Source organism: Pipistrellus kuhlii, unplaced genomic scaffold (genome assembly GCF_014108245.1).
Source record: "Pipistrellus kuhlii isolate mPipKuh1 unplaced genomic scaffold, mPipKuh1.p scaffold_m20_p_15, whole genome shotgun sequence".
In the NCBI taxonomy this organism is placed as follows: Eukaryota; Metazoa; Chordata; class Mammalia; order Chiroptera; family Vespertilionidae; genus Pipistrellus; species Pipistrellus kuhlii.
Genome location: NW_023425460.1, coordinates 37,358,621 through 37,377,005, shown reverse-complemented (window position 1 = coordinate 37,377,005; position 18,385 = coordinate 37,358,621). Strand labels below are relative to the sequence as shown.

The window sequence follows — 18,385 nt, the reverse complement described above, 5'->3', positions numbered from 1 at the left end:
TCTCTTAGTAGGCATCTTCATAGCAGCCCAGGAGCTATTTTCCAGGTCCTCTCTCTCCTCAGCACCCTCAGATAACTCCGGTGTGGGGAATAAGGCCCCTTGGGGTGAGTGCAGCCTCCTCCCTCTTCTCATGGCCTGTGAGTTTGGTTCCCAGGGTCCTGTTTGCAGATTACTCTGCCCTGAGGGAGGCCTGAAGGCACTGCTTGCCATTAGGTGTTTGTGGTTCCCCCTAACCACTGCCGGGTCACATGGAGTAGACTTTCCGGGAGCATTTTCACCGTAAGCGATATGGCCTCGTCCCATCTGTGTCCAGAGAAATAGAGCACAGGGGGTCACCTGTCCCCCTGTGAGCAGGGGGAGAGTTTGATTCTCATCTGGGGCGCTCAGTACGTGGGCCCCTCACAGACACTGCGTCTGTTTGTCTTTCTCTCTCTCCAGTGTGAGTGGCTCAACAACTACCACCAGACCTGCAGGGACGTGATCGGGAAGGAGCTGCAGAAGCAGGGCCGCCAGGAAGCGCTCGAGTGGCTCCTCAGAGAGACACAGCCCGTCTCCAAGCAGCACTAACGCCTGCCCCGCGCCCGTTTCCGAAAACACTCTGGGAAACGGAGACACTGGGCAGCCCCTGCCATCTCCCCCCTTTCCTCTCCTCCTTTCTTACCTCTCCTTTTTACTTTTAGACACTCGAGAAGAACGGAAAATCTTCTTATCCTCTTTGATATTTTCTTGCAAACACTTGATCTTTTATGATTTTTAAAAAAAAAAATTGGCAAGAACGAGCCACGAATAAACTTGCTGCACCCGAGGCCGGGCCCCCTCAAAGCTGAGCCGCGGGGCAGCTGCAGCGAGTTCTCAGCCGGCGGTGGGGAAGCAGAGTGCTCTGTGACGGCCAAGTTCCAGGTGCTAGCCCATTACCATGATCACCCTGATGCTCACGAGATGCTATTTATGACCCGTGAATAAAAAGCCCGACGGTGCTCTGTCTCAGCTGTCTCTTTCTTCGCGGCTCCGGCCGCCCTGCGTGTCCGGCAAGCATGTGTCCGGGACCGGTGGCCTCTGGAACAGACATTGTCTAGGCCGAAGGCCGTCTTTGGGGTGAGGAACTGGGCTCCCTGCACATTGTCTGGCTTAGTGGTAAGCCTCTTAATAGATATTAATATTTTGGTGAGTGTTTTTATCAGTTTTTCTGATTTTAAAATGTCATTAATATGCAAAAAAAAAAAGTTTGAAAGCATTGGAGTCTTGGAGCCTAGCCTAACCTTGGAGCCTGGAAGCCTAACCTTGGACCCTAGCCTCGGGGCCTAGCCTCACCTATAGCACCACAAGATCTTATTACTTGTAGACAACGGGCTTCTCTTGATTTGCACACAGGGTGGGGGACGAGCTGGAAGGGCTGGCAGAGCTGATGTCCCTGTGACCTCAGACCATCATGGCTGGGATGGGACACTGACTTCCACACTCTGGCGGGGATGTCTGAGAAGTGGGCCATATTGCCTCCTGCGGTTTTTCCGTGGGGCAGAGCCCTAGTTGCCCACTGTGATGACTTGCTTAATAAATACACCCTTTATTTTCTTTCTTTGTCCACTTCCTTTTTTCCTGCCATTGCTTCCTGAGGCCATCCCCCAATAGTCTATGTACATGCACACCCTTGTTTTAGGCTGGGCTTCTTTAGGGCCCAACTTAAGATGGACCCATAGAGCCACTAATTATAAATTACATATAGTTAATATAGATGCTATGTAGTTAATATATAAATATGTATGTGTTATATTTAATAACATATGCTATATATTTTTGCCAGTTTCTTTATATTCAGTATTCAGCAACATACAGAGTGTGCCTATGTATAAAAGAATATAGATACACACATATCCCTTGCACAAAAAGTGGGTCATTCTGTATATAGGCAATTTGCTTTTTTAACTTGGCAATATAGCCAGGTTATTTTTTCCATATTTGTACATAGAGATCTAGTTCTTTTTCATAACTGTAGACTATTTCACTGTATGGCTATATTCTTTTTTTAAACTAGTCTCATTCAATCCTAAACTGCTACTTTGATTTGGATGGCTTTGGCTTGGTCATTCACCAAAGCATGGTTGGCAATGTCTGTTACTTTCCCCGGATACCAGAGCAGAAAATGTATTTACTGTTCAGAACCAGGTGGCAGCAGAGGAAATTTTATTGCTTTTGATAGGGTGAACGCCAAAAGACAACCTTGACAGCCTTTCACCACCCCTTCCTTCTTTTCTCTCAAGGATCATTAATTCCAGCTTGCTCTGTGGGAGGAAGCAGAGAACACGGTTAGTTCTCAGGTTATGTTTGTCATGTGGCCTCACAATAACAATATATTTTGACCCGCCAAAGATCAATTATTGAATGCCTTTGATTCACACTTGCTCACAGTTCTAATATGTGAGACACTTGTCTTTTTGAAATCGTAGTTTCATAGAGATATAATTCACATACCATGCAATTCACTAATTTAGATGAGACACTGGTGATTTCTTCGTCTCCCTAGAAGGTGTCATGCTGCTTTTGCATGGTATTTATCACATCTATAAGCCAATCTCTATTTTGTCATGATCGCCTGGTGATCTGTTTTCCACTAGACAGTGAACTCTATGGGTGTAAGAGGCCATATTTGTTCTCACAGTGTCATCTCTAGTGCAATGTCATCTCTAGCACAATGTCACCACTAGCACCTAGCACAAAAAAAGCCTCAGAAATAATTTTCTGTTTATTCAGCAAATATTGATTGAGCACCCAATGAACTGATTCTAGTGACTTATACAGTGTGAGAAAGGAAAGCAAGAGCCCTGAAGAGGATGGTTATGGAATCGCTGGTGAGAGGAGAGTTGCAGGGGCGACACGATTTAAAGAGGAAATGAATGGCATATAGAAGTTATGAGACAGTTTCTCAGCCTCCAACAAAGAAAGGCTCTTGGCAGGTCACACTTCTGCTCACATCTACTGCCAGGTGCCTGTGGTTCCCAGGATTACAGACTCCTGGATACAGTCAGCACTTTCTGGGGGACATCAAAGTGGTCATGGGGGGTTGTCATAAGCTCTGGGGAATTCAGCTGAGATTTTTTCTTTCATTTAGCAAACATGCACTTAGCCGTAGCCCTTCTTGTGGTGGCTCTCCCATGTCGGGACCGGCAGGAAGAGTGCCACCTGCTCAGAAATAGGTCAGCCACAGGGCAGAATGTGCAGGACTCGATATGTTTATATCATCTCAAGCATGTCTGGAGAACACCATGTTTCAGAGTGAAAAATTCTGGAGATGAAGGACTTTTTTTTTTTTTTTTAAGGAAAGTTTTCTTGCCACATAGGCCGGGTGTGAATGTTCCTTTTAAATAGGTTTTGTATTCTCTTTGTTGAAGGGCAGTGAGGGATGATTAGAAGCCAAAAGACATGCGACCTGCGACCAGATCTAGCAACTCATTAGCTAATATGGTATGTCCTTCAGCTTAATTAAACCTCAGCTTACTCTACTATCCCCTTCCTTCCTTCCAAGGTTGTCATTAGCCTCAAGAAAACTGGTGTTTTGGAAAGTATTTTCCAAATATTAATGATTGCCCCACGTAGGTCCTTAACATTTCAGGTCAGAAAGGACTTTTTGAAGATGAACTGCTATACAGATCTCACTATGGCCCAGAGACGTGGGCTAATTTTGGGCTAAATTTGGGGTAAGCTTCACATCTCCTGACTCTGAAGTCTAGGCCCTTTCAACCTCCCCAAGTCTGACCTTCTGAGCTCAGATAAAATCCTTTATCCTTTCTTCTCTTACTGAGGAAAAACAGCAACAAAAACTGTGCCTCGGAGTCATTCATTGAATCAGCCTTGTGACCTTTCCTGAATTTCCTTCTTAGGTGTGGAGGAAATTCAGTCCTTCCCCAGGCCCCCTGCTCAGTATCATTGGGAAATCTCTTATTTGTATTCCTGTCGGTGCCACATTTAATGCACCAAAGCCCGTGTTTGAAGCAATAACCAGCCTGAAGTTTATGAAATAGATTGATATCAGCTTCATGGAACTCAGGCAACAGCAATATCTTTCCTATATCTGGCCATGCCTTTAACTCTAGGAACCTTCATACTCGGAGGCCACTGAAAAAATGAAATAACAATAACAATAATAATAACAACAATAATAAAAAATGACAATCTTCCAAGAGCCACAGTTTTGAGTAATGTTGTCTTTAATTTTTTTTTATTGATTTAATGAAAAGGAGAAATTAGATTTAGTACTTTCTTCAGATTCCAAGTACATTTTCACTTTTAAAGGAAAGACCATAGTGTGCAGCTGAAAGGTGGTTTTGTTCATCACCTGGCTTATTTATGTGTTGCGGGCTGAAAGGTATGACCATGGCCACTCTGTTTCCTCTCCAGGAAAGTAAAAATCAGGAGATGGGATGAAGACGTATGTTCTTTATCAAATAAAACATTCTGAAAAGTAAGTCAGCTTTATACCTGTTCTTCCAGAAGGCCATTCCATCTCACAGGGTGAGCTAACTATTTGCCCAGAGAAAACACAAGTGTCTATAGTAAGTATAGGATTTGACATTTACGATCCAACATGATTTGGCTCCATTCAAACAGTCTTTATCTCCTGTTACTTATCAAACCTGGTGAATCAGACACTTCTGTTTATTTTCTGTTTTACCTTTATTCAATCAGACAGCCTCTGCCCCTTAATTGGAGAGCTTAACCTACTTACATTTAGTTGGGTTTTAGTTCACCATACTGCTGTTTGTTTTCTATTTGGGCCATGAGTTCTTTTTTCCTTCTCCCCTCCTTCCCTGCATCCTTTAAGAGTACAGACTTTTTTTTTAAAGCATGTTATTTTATCACCTCTAATAGCTATTTTAAATCCCTTGCTAATAATTCCATCACCCTTTTCATTTCTGTATCTGTTTCTATTGACTGATTTCTCTCTTGAATTTGGGTCACGTTTTCATGTTTTTCCACAAACCTGGAAAGTTTTGATTGTATGCTGGATGTTGTGGTGTGATTATATTTCATCATCTCCCTGAATAGAAGTGTTAAGTTTTTTGTTTTGGCAGGCAGTTTATTTACCTGTGGATCCTTTTAAGATTTGTATGCACAGAGTGAAAAAGCGTTAGAAAAATATCGTGATTTAAAGTTAGAAAAATATCCAGGGGCCAAATCACTGCCAGTAAGGAGTCTGGATTTTATTATAAGTAAGTAAAAAGCCATTTGAAAATTTTCAGTTAGAGAATAACATAATCTGATTTATTCTTTTAAAAAGATTGCTTCATCTTTTTGGTTCAGTTAAAAATATATTTATTAAGACTCATTAAGAGGCAGGACACGTGGAAGACATTGGAAACAAGGTCATGAATGAATATATAGGACATCCTTACCCTCAAAGAGCTCACAGCAGGATTGGGGCTATTATGTGTTAATGTCATGAGGGAGGAGAGCTGGGGGAAATACTGGGAGACAGAGCTGGTGCCTCAGCAATAGTCCTAGAGGCATCCAGCTGCTCTAGGTGTCCAGCTGCTCTTAAAAAATGATAGGACTTATACAGAGAAAAGAGGACAGGCAGAACACCTTATGAAAAATATGGAGACGTGAAAGAGTTGAGTTTTGCTGAGAGTGAAGTGCAAAGCTTTATTTGTCCTCTTCTTCCTCTGCCTTGAATGTGTTTTCCATCCCAATCTGAGCTCATGTGCATATGCCTTCACCCATTCTTCAAGGTTTAATTCAAACACCATCTCCTCCATGAGCCATTTCCTGGTGCCCACAGAGAATGATTAATGCCTTCATAGAGGAGTGATTAATGTCTTCAGCAATGGTGTTTCTGTTATTGCATATCTAATCATCCATATCCAACATACATGTATTTCAGCTAGAGCCCAACAGGGATTGACTCATACATGGCAAATGATCCACAAATATTTATTGATGAACCCCTTCAGTAAATCTGCCAGGCTGCTGATCTATCAGTTTATTACCAATCCCACCATCTTTATTGGGACTCATATGTCTTTTCTCCACATTGGGCTTATCTGTTCAAATAGTTTGCCCAAATCCTAGGCAACCACACCTCTGTTTGTACCACATTAAGTTCACTGACCTGTTTTAGTTTAAGCAATGAGGCATTTATTTACTTTTCTTCCATCTTGTATCAAATATCTGGTGCTTTGAATTTTAAACCTGAAAAAACTTAAAAATCACCTAGCTTACTTGTTCCAAACTTGGCTGCACATTAAAGTCATGTGGGAGAATTAAAAAACACACACAATAACTCTGTGCTTGGGATCCACTCTCCAGAGATTCTGAATTAATTGGCCTCAGTAGAAACCTGGACATCCTATTTAAAAAACAAACAAACAAAAAAAAACTCTCCCCAGGTGATTCTAACATGTAAACCAGGAATTACAATAATTGGCCTAAGGCCATGATCTGCAAACTGTGGCTCTCGAGCCACATGCAGCTCTTTGGCCCCTTGAGTGTGGCTCTTCCACAAAATACAGTCTGGGTGAGTATTTTGAAGAAGTGGTATTAGAAGAAATTTTAATTTAAAAATTTGGCTCTAAAAAGAAATTTCAATCATTGTACAGTTGATATTGGGCTCTGTTGACTAATGAGTTTGTCGACCACTGGCCTAAGGGAAGTTCCATATACATTGAGTGGCCAGATTATTATGATCTCTCAACGAATAATCTGGCCACTCAGTGTGTGTGTGTGTGTGTGTGTTTGTGTGTATTAGAGGCTGGGTGCATGAATTCGTTCATGGGTGGGGTCTGGCTAGCTTGGGGACATGGGTGGTTGGCTGGCCTGCCTGCTGGTCGAACTCCTGGTCGAGGGGACAATTTGCATATTAGCCTTTTATTATATAGGATATACACTAAGTGGCCAGATTATTATGTGTTCAGAGATCATAATAATCTGGTCACTCAGTATATATTGTATATATATATGGAAAGGAGAGGGAGAGAGAGAAACATCAATAATGAGAAAGAATCACTGATTGGCTGTCTCCTGCATGCTCCCTACTGGGGCAAGTTCCTTATATTTTACCTGAAAAAACATTGCCTATTATAAGGGAAGAAGCTCAAGTTCAGAGAGGTCAAGTGACTTGTCTGAGGGTCACACAAAAGACCCAATTTATAGCAAATCTGCACCTAGAACCAAAGTCTCCTTTCTATATGCTGCTCTTTCAACTCACCCAGCTGCTTTCTTCTCACAGTATTGACTGACCAGCAGTCAATGCTCTTTGGACCTGAACCACCTCCCCTCACCACTTCTTGTGATGGAATTAAATCACATTTTCCAGAGCCTGATGGGCTCAAGTTTGAGGGAGAGCATTTGTTTTCATCACTGTGCCCAACTCCATGACAGAGAAGCTCTCATTTGTCCAAATCTGATAATCACTTGAGCATAATTTCATTGGAAAACTTTTACAAGGACAAACTTGTACTGGATTATCTCACTCTCAGGATTGTTGTGAGGATTGAATGAGATAACACAGAAAAAGCATTTAGCGTTGTGCCTGTGACAGAGTATGCTTAGTAATCAGGAACAATCAGCAATGTTATTATCGTCATTATTACTAATCAGTGCTGTGTCACATGCCTAATTAAGAGCGATGCTGATTTACAGTGGGTGTGGGGAATGGCACTTGCTTCAGTGTCTTTGAGTGACTGTACCAGGCACTTCATACACAGTTTCATTTAGCCTTTATATGACCCTTTTGTGGGTATAATTATCTCTAGTTGACATATGAGTAAACTGAAGCTGAAAGCATCAAGGTATATTGCTCAGTCTTATAAATGATGGAGATAGGGTTGGGTTCCAGTCTGGGGTGGGTCCCAAAGCTTAGGAGCTTTTGACCTCAGTTGACCACCTCATCTTGTCACAGAATTTTGCAGATGGGGCCATGGAAAGGTAAGGCTTTTACATAGCACTAGAGACACAGTGTATGAAAATTTATGCACTGGAGGAGGGGGCCCTCAGCCTGACCTGCTCCCTCACAGTCCAGAAACCCTCAGGGGTGGGAGGCCACCTGGTAATCAGGGGAAGGCAACACCCCATCACACTTCTGCTGCTGCCACTGCCAGTAGCACAAGCCTCGGCCAGCCCTGGTTACCTGAGCCTTATGAAGCCCTGGGCATCTGAGCAGCTGCCATCCGAGGATTGCCTGCATCTCAGGCTGGCCCTGGGCAGCTAGGGGGCTGAGGGGACTGGGCGCAGCCATCTTTTAGGGCATGGCCATCAATTATCATATTTCCTCCTTATTGGCTGTGGGCACTGCCATCTTTGAGGGTGTGACAGTCAATTAGCATATTCTCTCTTTATTAGATAGGATTCCTGACCTTTTCAGGTCAACTTCACAGGAGGCAACAGTCATGACCTTCCTCAAAATGGGCATTTCCGATGTTGCTGCTCCACCTGTCATAGCCCAATAACATAAGCATGCCTTATTGATCAGGTTGGTCCCATGGTCCCATGGTCTTTGCCTACCCATTCTTGCCCTGTTCTTTGCCTGTGGTCATGCTACTTTCACCATATGTGACACTTTTCTTATTGGAAGTGGGGGTGAAATGACTATCCAGGTCCTGTTGCTGTTTAACAACAGCAAGGCTTGGGGTTAAGGATGGTTGTATCCCCCACAGCATCTTTCTCCCCAAGGGTAAGTGGCCAGGCTCTCCCTAATACAACGAACTTCTTGAATGGAATGCTGCCTGACCAATTTCCCTCCCCGCGGGGTGCTCCCAGAAAATCATCTCTGTTATTCTTGATTCAGAGCTGCATCTCTATGGATAAGCCATCTCTATACACTGGCAAATTGCAATAGTTTTGATCATAGGAATAACATCACAAGAACAATCAAATGCTATTGAAACAAAAATGCACCAATTTAGGTTAGACTTCAGCTACTGTAATGCGCATTTAAGTTTATGCACATTTATGATTTATGATAAAGTTGATGTCCTTTGTGATTCCCTGGAAGCTGTGATAGATTGCCTTCTGCAATCTGGTTCTGTCTCACAATTTCTCTCCCTTTCCCCCACCCTCACTTTGAAAGGGATAGAAACCACCACATTTGCTACAATCTGAGCCTATGCATATGTAAAGCAAAGAGAGCATCATGATGAACTACTAACTGATTATTCTTTTCAACCCACTTTTCACTGGCAGAACTAGAGTGGGCTTGTGTAAACAATCTTCCTGCAGAGATCAGTTCAGCACTGGGTCCCTTTATTACTTCCCTGAGGCTGGCTGGAGACTACATACCCTGTCCCATGTCAGTTGAACTCATTCGGCTGCTCTGGTAATTTTCAGACTCTCAAGCAGTCTATGTCTGCCAATGGTCTTCTCCATAGAGACACACAACCTGGTTGGTGGTGGGCACCAAAAGATTTTTTAAAAAATTATTTTTATTGTTGAAAGTATTACAGATGTCCCCTTCCTCTCCACACCCGCCTCTCTCAAATCTTCACTACAGTATTTTCTGTGTCCATGGGCTATGCATATCTTCTATACTAATAAAAGGGTAATATGCTACTTAGGGTGGACATCTTCCAAATGTCCATCCAGACAAAGCCACGGTGGCTGCGAGGCCCGGGGCTCAACAGCAGCTGTGGGCTCAGGTAGCCATGGGCTCAGGTAGCTGCAAGGCCTGGGGCTCAGGCAATTGTGAGCCCCAGTGGCTGTGAGGCCCAGGGCTCAGGCCTTGCAGTGGCCAGCAGTGGCAGCAGCAGCGGGGTGATGGGGCAGGGCCTTCCCCTGATCAGCCAGGTTGCCTCCCACAGAAGGAGGCCAGGCTGCGGATTAGGGAGTGGGCCTAAGCCATCAGTAGGACATCACCTGAGGGCTCCCAGACTGTGAGAGGGGGAAGGCTGGGCTGAGGGACACATTCCCCCTCTCCCCCCAGTGCATAAATTTTCATGCACCAGGCCTCTAGTATACATTTAAGTTCCCTGGTTAATCTCCTCCCCCTACCCCCAACTCCCTACCCATACCTTCCCTCTGAAATTTATCAGTCTTTTCCATGGTTCTATGTTTCTGGATCTATTTTGATCATCAATTTATTTTGTTCATGAGGTTACACACATGAGTGAATGAGTGATACTTATCTTTCCCTGACTGGCTTATTTTGAAAATACTTCTTTTTGAAGGGATCATATTTGAAGCATATCAAGGACACTGGGCTTACTTTGATTGTGTTTCCATGGCTTGGGAAGAGTTGTTGCAAGTGGATTTAGAACTTTCTCTTCTCACCCCTCAGTACCACCAGGAGGAGTGGTACTGAGGGGTGAGATTTGGGAAGATTTGCTTTGCTTTTCCAGACCCATTTTAAATTCCATCTTCCAGAGGTGGAACTCCTCTCTCCATTTCCATAGTTACCTTGGCACACTTGACCTGTCTGAGTGCTTGCTATAGCCTGCCAGGTACTAGGATTACTTAGGTTCATATATCTGTTCTCTATTCCATGTTGACATCGTAAGAGGAGGAAGAGTGTCATAGTTATCCCCCGAATGTGTGTTCAGTAAAACCTGAGCAGATTAAATTGTTAAAGGCAAAAAGCAGTTGATTACATTTCAATAAAGCTGGGAGGGAAAAGTCAAACACCAGACAAGAAGATGGATTGTATTCAGGCTATTGCAATAAAAAGAGTGCCCCATATCTGAAGATCAGAATGTCTCCACAGTGTGGTTTTGCCTTAAACTTTTAAGGGACGGGAAGGAGAGTAATAAATTGCAGATGAGCTGAGTTGCAGTTGGGGCTGTTTTGCAAGCAGGACAAGTCTCAATTAGTTCTTGGGCCAGGACATGTTCTTCTCTGTGGTCAGCTACATTTTGGGGGGGACAAACAATTCTAATCTCAGCTAATCAACCAGGAGACAAAGGACAGGAAGGTTGGAGGGACTGTGGTCAGCCTTGCCAACAGGTTCAGACAGAAGAGGAAATGTCTGTGTTTGCCTGGTTGAAGGTAAATAAGGTAGCCACACCCATGTCTTAGAAGGGTCAGGAGAAAAAGTGAACTTTGGGAAGAATAATTTTTTTTTTTTTTTTTTTTTTTTTGTTTGTTTTTTGTGGTGAACTGTGTAATGAAACAGAAAATGTTGGGGGATTTTTTTTTAACTGTCCCTGTTTTCTGTTAGTACAGGGCTCAGGTAAAGTTCAATATTGTCAAACCGAATGAAAGCATATGTAGAATAGTCTCCTCAAGTGTGGATATCCTGCTATGTCCTTGTCCCTCTCTCACTGAGCATTTCTCCCTCTCTCTCTCTCTCTCTCTCTCTCTCTCTCTCTCTCTCTCTCTCTCTCTCTCTCTCCGTATATGTGTATATATATATATGTGTGTGTGTGTGTATTTGTATACATAGCTATAATAATAAAAGCATAATATGCTAATTAGACTGGACATCTTTCCGGACGATGTTCTGGATGAAGCTGGGGCTTGTGAGGGAAGCCTGGGTCCCAGGTGCCTGCCAACAGCCAGAGGGAAGCCTGGGTCCTGGGTGTCAGAGGGAAGCCAGTGCCAGCAGTCCAGGGAAGGAAGGCCACCTCTTGCATGAATTTTGTGCATGGAACCTCTAAGTGTGTGTGTGTGTGTGTGTGTGTGTGTGTGTGTGTGTGTGTATATATATATATATATATATATATATATATATATATTCTTTCTCTGTATATACACATATATAGAAACTCAATGGGTCCCTTTCCAGTTCAAAAAGATCTATAACTCTGATTGATCCATGTTACTATGAAGATCAACCTAGAAAACTAGACCTTTTTTCTGAGTTTGTTAGTGGTGGTATATGGGGGCAATTTCTATAGCAAGTAACAGAAAAAAAAAAAAAGGCAAAAGAAAACTCCATCCAACCATGCCAGCCAGATAGGAGTGTACTGGCTCATAGAGCTGTGAAGGCTAGGGCTACTGTTGGCTTCAGGGACAGCTTGGGCCATTGATTAACATACTATTTTTAGTACTACTGGTATGTCCTGTCTATTTGCATTTTATTTATTTATTTTTTTATCTGGCATTATAGAGTATGTACTCAGCGTCTAAAACACATCATCTGTTTCTAGGTTGAGAAGAGCATTGAGAAGAGCAGCATGGTAGAGTGGGAAGAAGCCAGGGTTTTGGAGACAGATTCACTCTTGCTATCTCTGTGTTATTCACGAAGCAATGCATTTCCCATTTTTTGAGCTTCAGATTCTTCATTTGGAAAATGGACTTAATACACAAATTAAAGAACTGAAAGTAGATTTAAAAATATATATATTTTATTGATTTTTTTACAGAGAGGAAGAGAGAGGGTTAGAGAGCTAGAAACGTCGATGAGAGAGAAACATTGACCAGCTGCCTCTTACACACCCCCTAACCGGGATGTCCCCGCAACCAATGTACATGCCCTTGACCAGAATCGAACCTGGGACCTTTCAGTCCACAGACTGACGCTCTACCACTGAGCCAAACCGGTTTTGGCTGAATGTAGATTTTTGTGAAAAGCTTATAAGGTAGAGATACTCTATGCACGAGTTACTATTGGATTATCACATCATGGTTGATTTTTTTTTTTAATTGACATTTTGGGTGGAAGTCAAAGTTATGATTATCTGATGAAGCCAATATAAAATACCACAACCTTTCCTTGGACCCTAGAGTGCTGCTAGGTGGTAAGGTCAGTGATCTGCCCTGTTATAGCAATGCTTATAGTTCATATATTTTGAGTTTAAAAAGATTTCTGCAATGCTCTGCAAAGTTGTAATAGAAAAATAAAGGACTTTACAGAAATTGCTATAAACATGTAATGAAAAAACAGATGCTATTGGGGCGGGGGTGGGGGAGATATGACTTTATTTATTGATGGATGAAAATTATAGGCAGACACTACAGTAAGCCATGTATAATAGAACTTTAAAAAAAATTTTTAATCCTCACCCGAGGATATTTTTCCATAGATTTTTAGAGTGGAAGAGAGAGGGAAAGATAGAAAGAAATATCGATGTGAGAGAAACACATTGATTAGTTGCTTCTTTCACGAGCCCCAACATGGGCCCAGGCCAGGGAGGAGCTTGAAAGCAAGGTATATACCCTTGACCGAAATCAAACCCGAGACCCTTCAGTCTGCAGGCCAACATTCTATCCACTGAGCCAAACCTGCTAGGGCTATAACAGAATTTATTATTATTATTATTATTATTATTATTATTATTATTATTTTTACCATGAAATGCTAGCAGGGTTTAGTCTTCTGTTTCCAGAGAATTTCTCCTTTGATCATAGAATCAAGAGCAGGCTGAGAATGAGAACGCTGCATTGATTTTTTGCTCCTGGGCCCAGAATGTTTCTTAGTTGAAGAAGGGAATCTTTAATCTTCCCCTCCTCTGCTGTAGTACTAGTTCCTAATGAATTTGGCCACAGGAAAGCAGTGAATCTTGCTGTCTGTGGCGAGAACTGATTTCAGTATAAGTTAGAGAATTCAGCCTAGAGAAAAAGTAAGATGAGGAGAGAAAAATCCCATTAAGGATCATTGTCTTCATTCCAATATGGCAGAGACAGGAGTCTTTCCCTTGGAAGTCACTCTACCATGTAATGGAGCCAGCTCTTGGGAAGTTCTTGGCAATGTTATTGTGTACAATTTCTTGATAGATTTCCCTTTATTTACTTGTATTTCATAAATCAGTAAGAATTTAAAAAGAGAAAAGCAAGTAGTTAGGAGAAAGACATGGTGGAGAGTAGGTATTGGGTGGAAGGAGGAGGGACAGGAAACAGGCTGTGGAAGAATCAGCTCAATGAGGGGACCAATCAGGGGGAAATGACCTTCAAAGTGAATCTGAGGAGGCAGCAATGGTCCAGGTCAACAAAGAAGTGCTTTCTTAATTTTGTGAATTTCCTTTTTTATTTCCCTTCTGAGCTGAAACGTGTCTCAAGATGTAGATTCCCATAATCTCTATGGGTTTGGTTGATTTTTAGATTGCTCCCTTCAAATTGATGTTTAATCTATTTCAAAACGTCATAGCTATCTTTGTTAACCTGAATAACCCAAGTTTTTGTTGTTGTCTTTAATATATATTTTTATTCATTTCAGAGAAGAAGGGAGAGGGAGAGACATAGGAACATCAATGATGAGAAAGAATCATTGATGCACTGCCTTCTGCATGGCTCCTATTGGGGATTGAGCCAGCAACTCAGACAAGTGCCCTGACAGGGTATCTGACTGTGACCTGCTTCACAGGTCAATGCTCAACCACGGAACCACACCGTTTTTAACACCAGTCCTGGGAGCACTGGGGAGCAGGGCTGAGGCGGGCAGCTTTATTCTCCTCCACCTTGTAACCTAGCTGTTGCTTTCCCCACAGATCCTTTTCCCTGGCTCATACTCCCATGCTGCCCTATTGTTGAACTCTGGTCTACAAAGTAGAATTCTGAAGGAAACACAAGAGGGCAGCCACGGAGCACACAAGAGGGCCCTTCTGTGTCCAGAGCCCAAACAGGAGGAGACTCACCCCTCTAGACCTCCTTTGGGGGCAGCCAAGAGCAGAGATACCAGTGGATGTAGAGAGGATAAGGGCCTCTGTGTCATTCTCTGCCTATAAAAAGACATGCACAAATTGGAGAGATATTCAAAGAACTATTTCTTTATATCAGCCAGAGATCAGCATGATTTAAATACTCATTGCTAAGTTTTCAATAATTACTGAACCATAAATCCAACTGTTTACTGTATTCCAGGGACTCACTATGATTTTTGGAATAAAATTCAAATTTGTCTATGTAAGCTACAAGCCCTTGCTGATCTGGTCCTTGTTTGCCTCTCCAGTCCCACGTCTGGCCAGTCTTGCCTGCATTCTAGCCACAGTGACCATCACAAATTTTCTCAAATCCATCACTCCCACTTTGCGAATGGGCTTTCGGGTACTGCTGCCCTCTCAGTCTCTGCCCTTCCTCTAATTAATCCCCACTCACCTCTCCTACCATTTCTTAATCCCCCGGTCTTCAGGGAAAACTTCTGACCATAGATCCCTGTCATGAGCTCTCAGGACTTGGCCTCCACAGCAGATATAATGAGACACATAGCCACACAGGCATACACGTGTGTCCACTCCATTGGACTGTAAACTTCAGGAGGACAGAGATCTGGTTTTCTTTGCCCCCTAGAACATCCCCAGGACCTGCTAGTGCTTTGGGCACATTGGAAACTTGCTCCTTTCCTTAGGAAAAATGACTGTGTAGGCATAACCCATGCTCAGAGAAGGCCTGTTTAGAGCAAGGTGTGAGACCTACCTGGGAAGGGCCAGAGAGAGTGACCATCAGGATTCAAGACCTGTGGGTGGTTGTTCTCAGTGAGCAGAACAATTAACACCAACACTTTAAACTAAGCAGAGAAGCCTCTTTCATTTGGAAACTAGTTTGTTGCCAGTTTAAGTCATCAAAGCAGCACTCCAAGGCCCTCACAGATACCTTACAGTCAGTTCCCAGATTTATTAAATGCATGCTCAGAAACACACCCCTCCATGCACCTCAGACATTCTCACAAAGTAATTGCCAATCTTCTCAGAATTTTGTTTCCTGTCCTGTTGTGCTTTCCCTGGCTTTATTTTCTTTTTTTATCCCACCTTAACTTGTTAACTCGCTGAGAAGGGAACATGCATTTGTTTCTTCTCAGCAGCCAGTGCACTGTTAAATAACACCATAGTACTTAAGGATAACAACCACAGCATATGTCTTGGGAAAATTAAAAGGCTTTTAGAGAACCTTTTTATTTTTCTTATATTGTGGGTAGCTCACTGGGATATTTAAGTTCAAGTTAAATGTGTATTAGAAGAGTGAAGAGATTAACTGGTATTATATATATAAGCACAAATCGTTAATTATCCAGAAGATGCATCATTCAACGACACCAGTAAAGGGAACTGGTGGATAGAAAGCTCAGTGGTTGCTGGAGTCACTGAAGGACATAAGTAAAATAGTCATTTCGGGAGAAAAGTAACTGGTTAGGAAATGTGATCGTGAAGAAATGAGAATGAGGAAGACAGAGGGCCTGAAAAGTGGGCAAGGAGAACCATAATCACCGTCACCGTCATCATGTTGTGCTAAGAGTGAGTTGGCAAATAGCTTCCCATACAGGCTTGGCAGTGCTAGGAACCCAGGGCAGGGGAGCAGAAGCAGAGTTCAGTTCCCCATTTCCCCCTAAGTTTAAGAATGCAGACAGGTCAGTAGTGGATAATACTATAATGGCCCAAACTCAACTATTAAGGTTAAGCAAAGGGAAAACAAACACAAACATAGACAACAGCATGGTGATAACCAGAAGGGTGGGGGAAAGTAGAAGGAAATGTGGGGATAAATGGTGATGGGTGGAGACTTGCCTTGGGATGGTGAACATACAACATAATACACAGATGATGTATTATAGAATTGGACAGTTGAAACCTATATGATTTTATTAACCAATGTCACCCCAATAAATTCAATTGAGAAAAGACTCACTGGCCCAAGAGGAGGTGATCAGGAAGGTGGAGAAAGTCGGGCCTCCATCTCCTAAGTTAAGTCCTCCTTTACCTCCACCCCAGGCATCTCTTCCCAGCTAGACTCCTCCTGCTCTCACTGCTGTTTCACTCCCCTGGCCTTGAGGTTGGATGTTTCTATAGTGGTCTGTATACTTAGTGTGTCTGTATCCTTAGTGTGTCTGTATCCTGTATCCTTAGTGCAGAGCTGCCTTGTCTCCCCAGCGAGATCAAGGAGGCTAGGGTCCTCTTTTGCCTTTGTCTTGGCCACCTCAGTACATGGTACGGACATGGTTGCTGTATGCATCTTACATTTGAAAACAGTCTCGTTCTGAATCCAAGTCACACATGGAGAAATCTTTGGTCCTAAGGCTGACCTCCCAACTGAACAGTTCTGTGTTTTCAGGCTTGGTTGCTTGTTGCAACATATTTTAGTGAAACATCAAAGAAACCACAGCATGCTTCTCTTGGAATCAACTACAGCAGTGGCGTTTTCTTTACTTTTTATTCTCTCAGTGCTACAGTTGTTTGAACAAGCACTGGTTGTTGATAATTCAGGTGGCCTGGCTTCATCCCATATTATGTGCCTTAATTAGCTTCCCTCTGGGTCATGTTTTTGGTCTCCTGCTGGGTGTTCCTGAATGTAGGACCAGGTGGGTGGCCTGCGAGGACTCTTGTGTTTCCTTACTGAACTCCATAGAGATTATCGCTTTAAGTGTATTTGAGCTCTGTAGAGTTGTTTTGCTCTCGGTGCTCTCTGAAAGACATTGTGCCTATTCAGTTTTCTGCTGATTAAAAAACTTAAATGTATGATCTAGAGCCAAGATAAAGTGGGAAGAGAATCAGATTCTTTCCCATTTTTTAAAATCCCCATCAGAGGATATGTTTACTGATTTTTGAGAGAGGAAAAAAGAGAAAGAGATTCATGTGAGAAAAAAACCGTGATCCGTTGCCTCCCTTATGTGCTGTGACCTGGAATCAAACCCATAGCTTGGTTATGGGCCCTGACAACGAATCAAACCCACAACCATTTGGTGGCCAAGATGGCACGGCAACCAACCGTGCCACCTGGCTAGGGCCCCCATATTTTTCAGAAGTGAAACTAACCAAGAAAAAATTGTGATGTCTTCAATTTTATGTTTGGTAGAATAACAGAGTGGAAGATGGTCTAGGATAGATTTTACTCTGTGCTTTAAGCCCAGTCATCTCAACTTTTGTGGTCACCGTTTTTCATCTATAAAGTCAAAGGATTACATTAAATGAACCAATTCTAAAGCCCCCTTTGGTTCTAACATTCTAGGGAAATATGCTACACAAACCTCAAAGGCTTTTAGAGAAATGGAACTCTTCTAATCCAATGTTGGATTTTAACTTGATTAATATAAGGTCACTAGAAACTGGAAAGACATGAGGAGATGGCCTTCATTTTTCCTATGAAAAGGAGCTTACCCATGGGTTTTCTGTGTGCAATGTTTTAACACAAGTCAAGTAAAAGAAAATGACAAAAGAGACAGAAAAGGGACTTACACTATATAGTAAGCACAAATGATTTGATTATAATTTTCACAATAACTCTATAAGGTAGACATTATTATTTCCATTAGTCAGATGAGAAAACTGAGGCCTAGAAGGGTTGAATAAGGCTAAGTCAATTGCCCAAGAACTGTTCTAGTCCAATGGTGAATTTTTTTTTTTAAATTTTATTTTATTTTATTTTTTTCAATGGTGAATTTTAACTTGACTAATATAAGGATCTAATACACAATAAGTAAGTTGTGTATCTCGAATTCATCCAACTTTTATTTTTAATTTGAAGTTTCTATTGCAAACAAAACAAAATACTACAAGAACAAATGCCATCCCTCCACCTTAGATTTATTACCAACATCAAT

General features: G+C 42.4%; 1 protein-coding gene across 3 annotated transcripts in view; it reads left to right on the top strand.

Moving 5' to 3' along the window:
• The window catches only part of XPNPEP1 (X-prolyl aminopeptidase 1), a 45,687-nt gene extending 44,710 nt beyond the window's left edge, over window positions 1–977 (top strand). For all 3 annotated transcript variants that reach the window (XM_036438971.2, XM_036438970.2, XM_036438972.2), the window contains one exon: window positions 439–977. In XM_036438971.2, the coding sequence (XP_036294864.1) occupies window positions 439–567 (129 nt within the window). In that variant the 3' untranslated portion in view covers window positions 568–977. The remainder of the gene's footprint in view (window positions 1–438) is intronic.
• The last annotated feature ends 17,408 nt before the right edge of the window (window positions 978–18,385 follow it).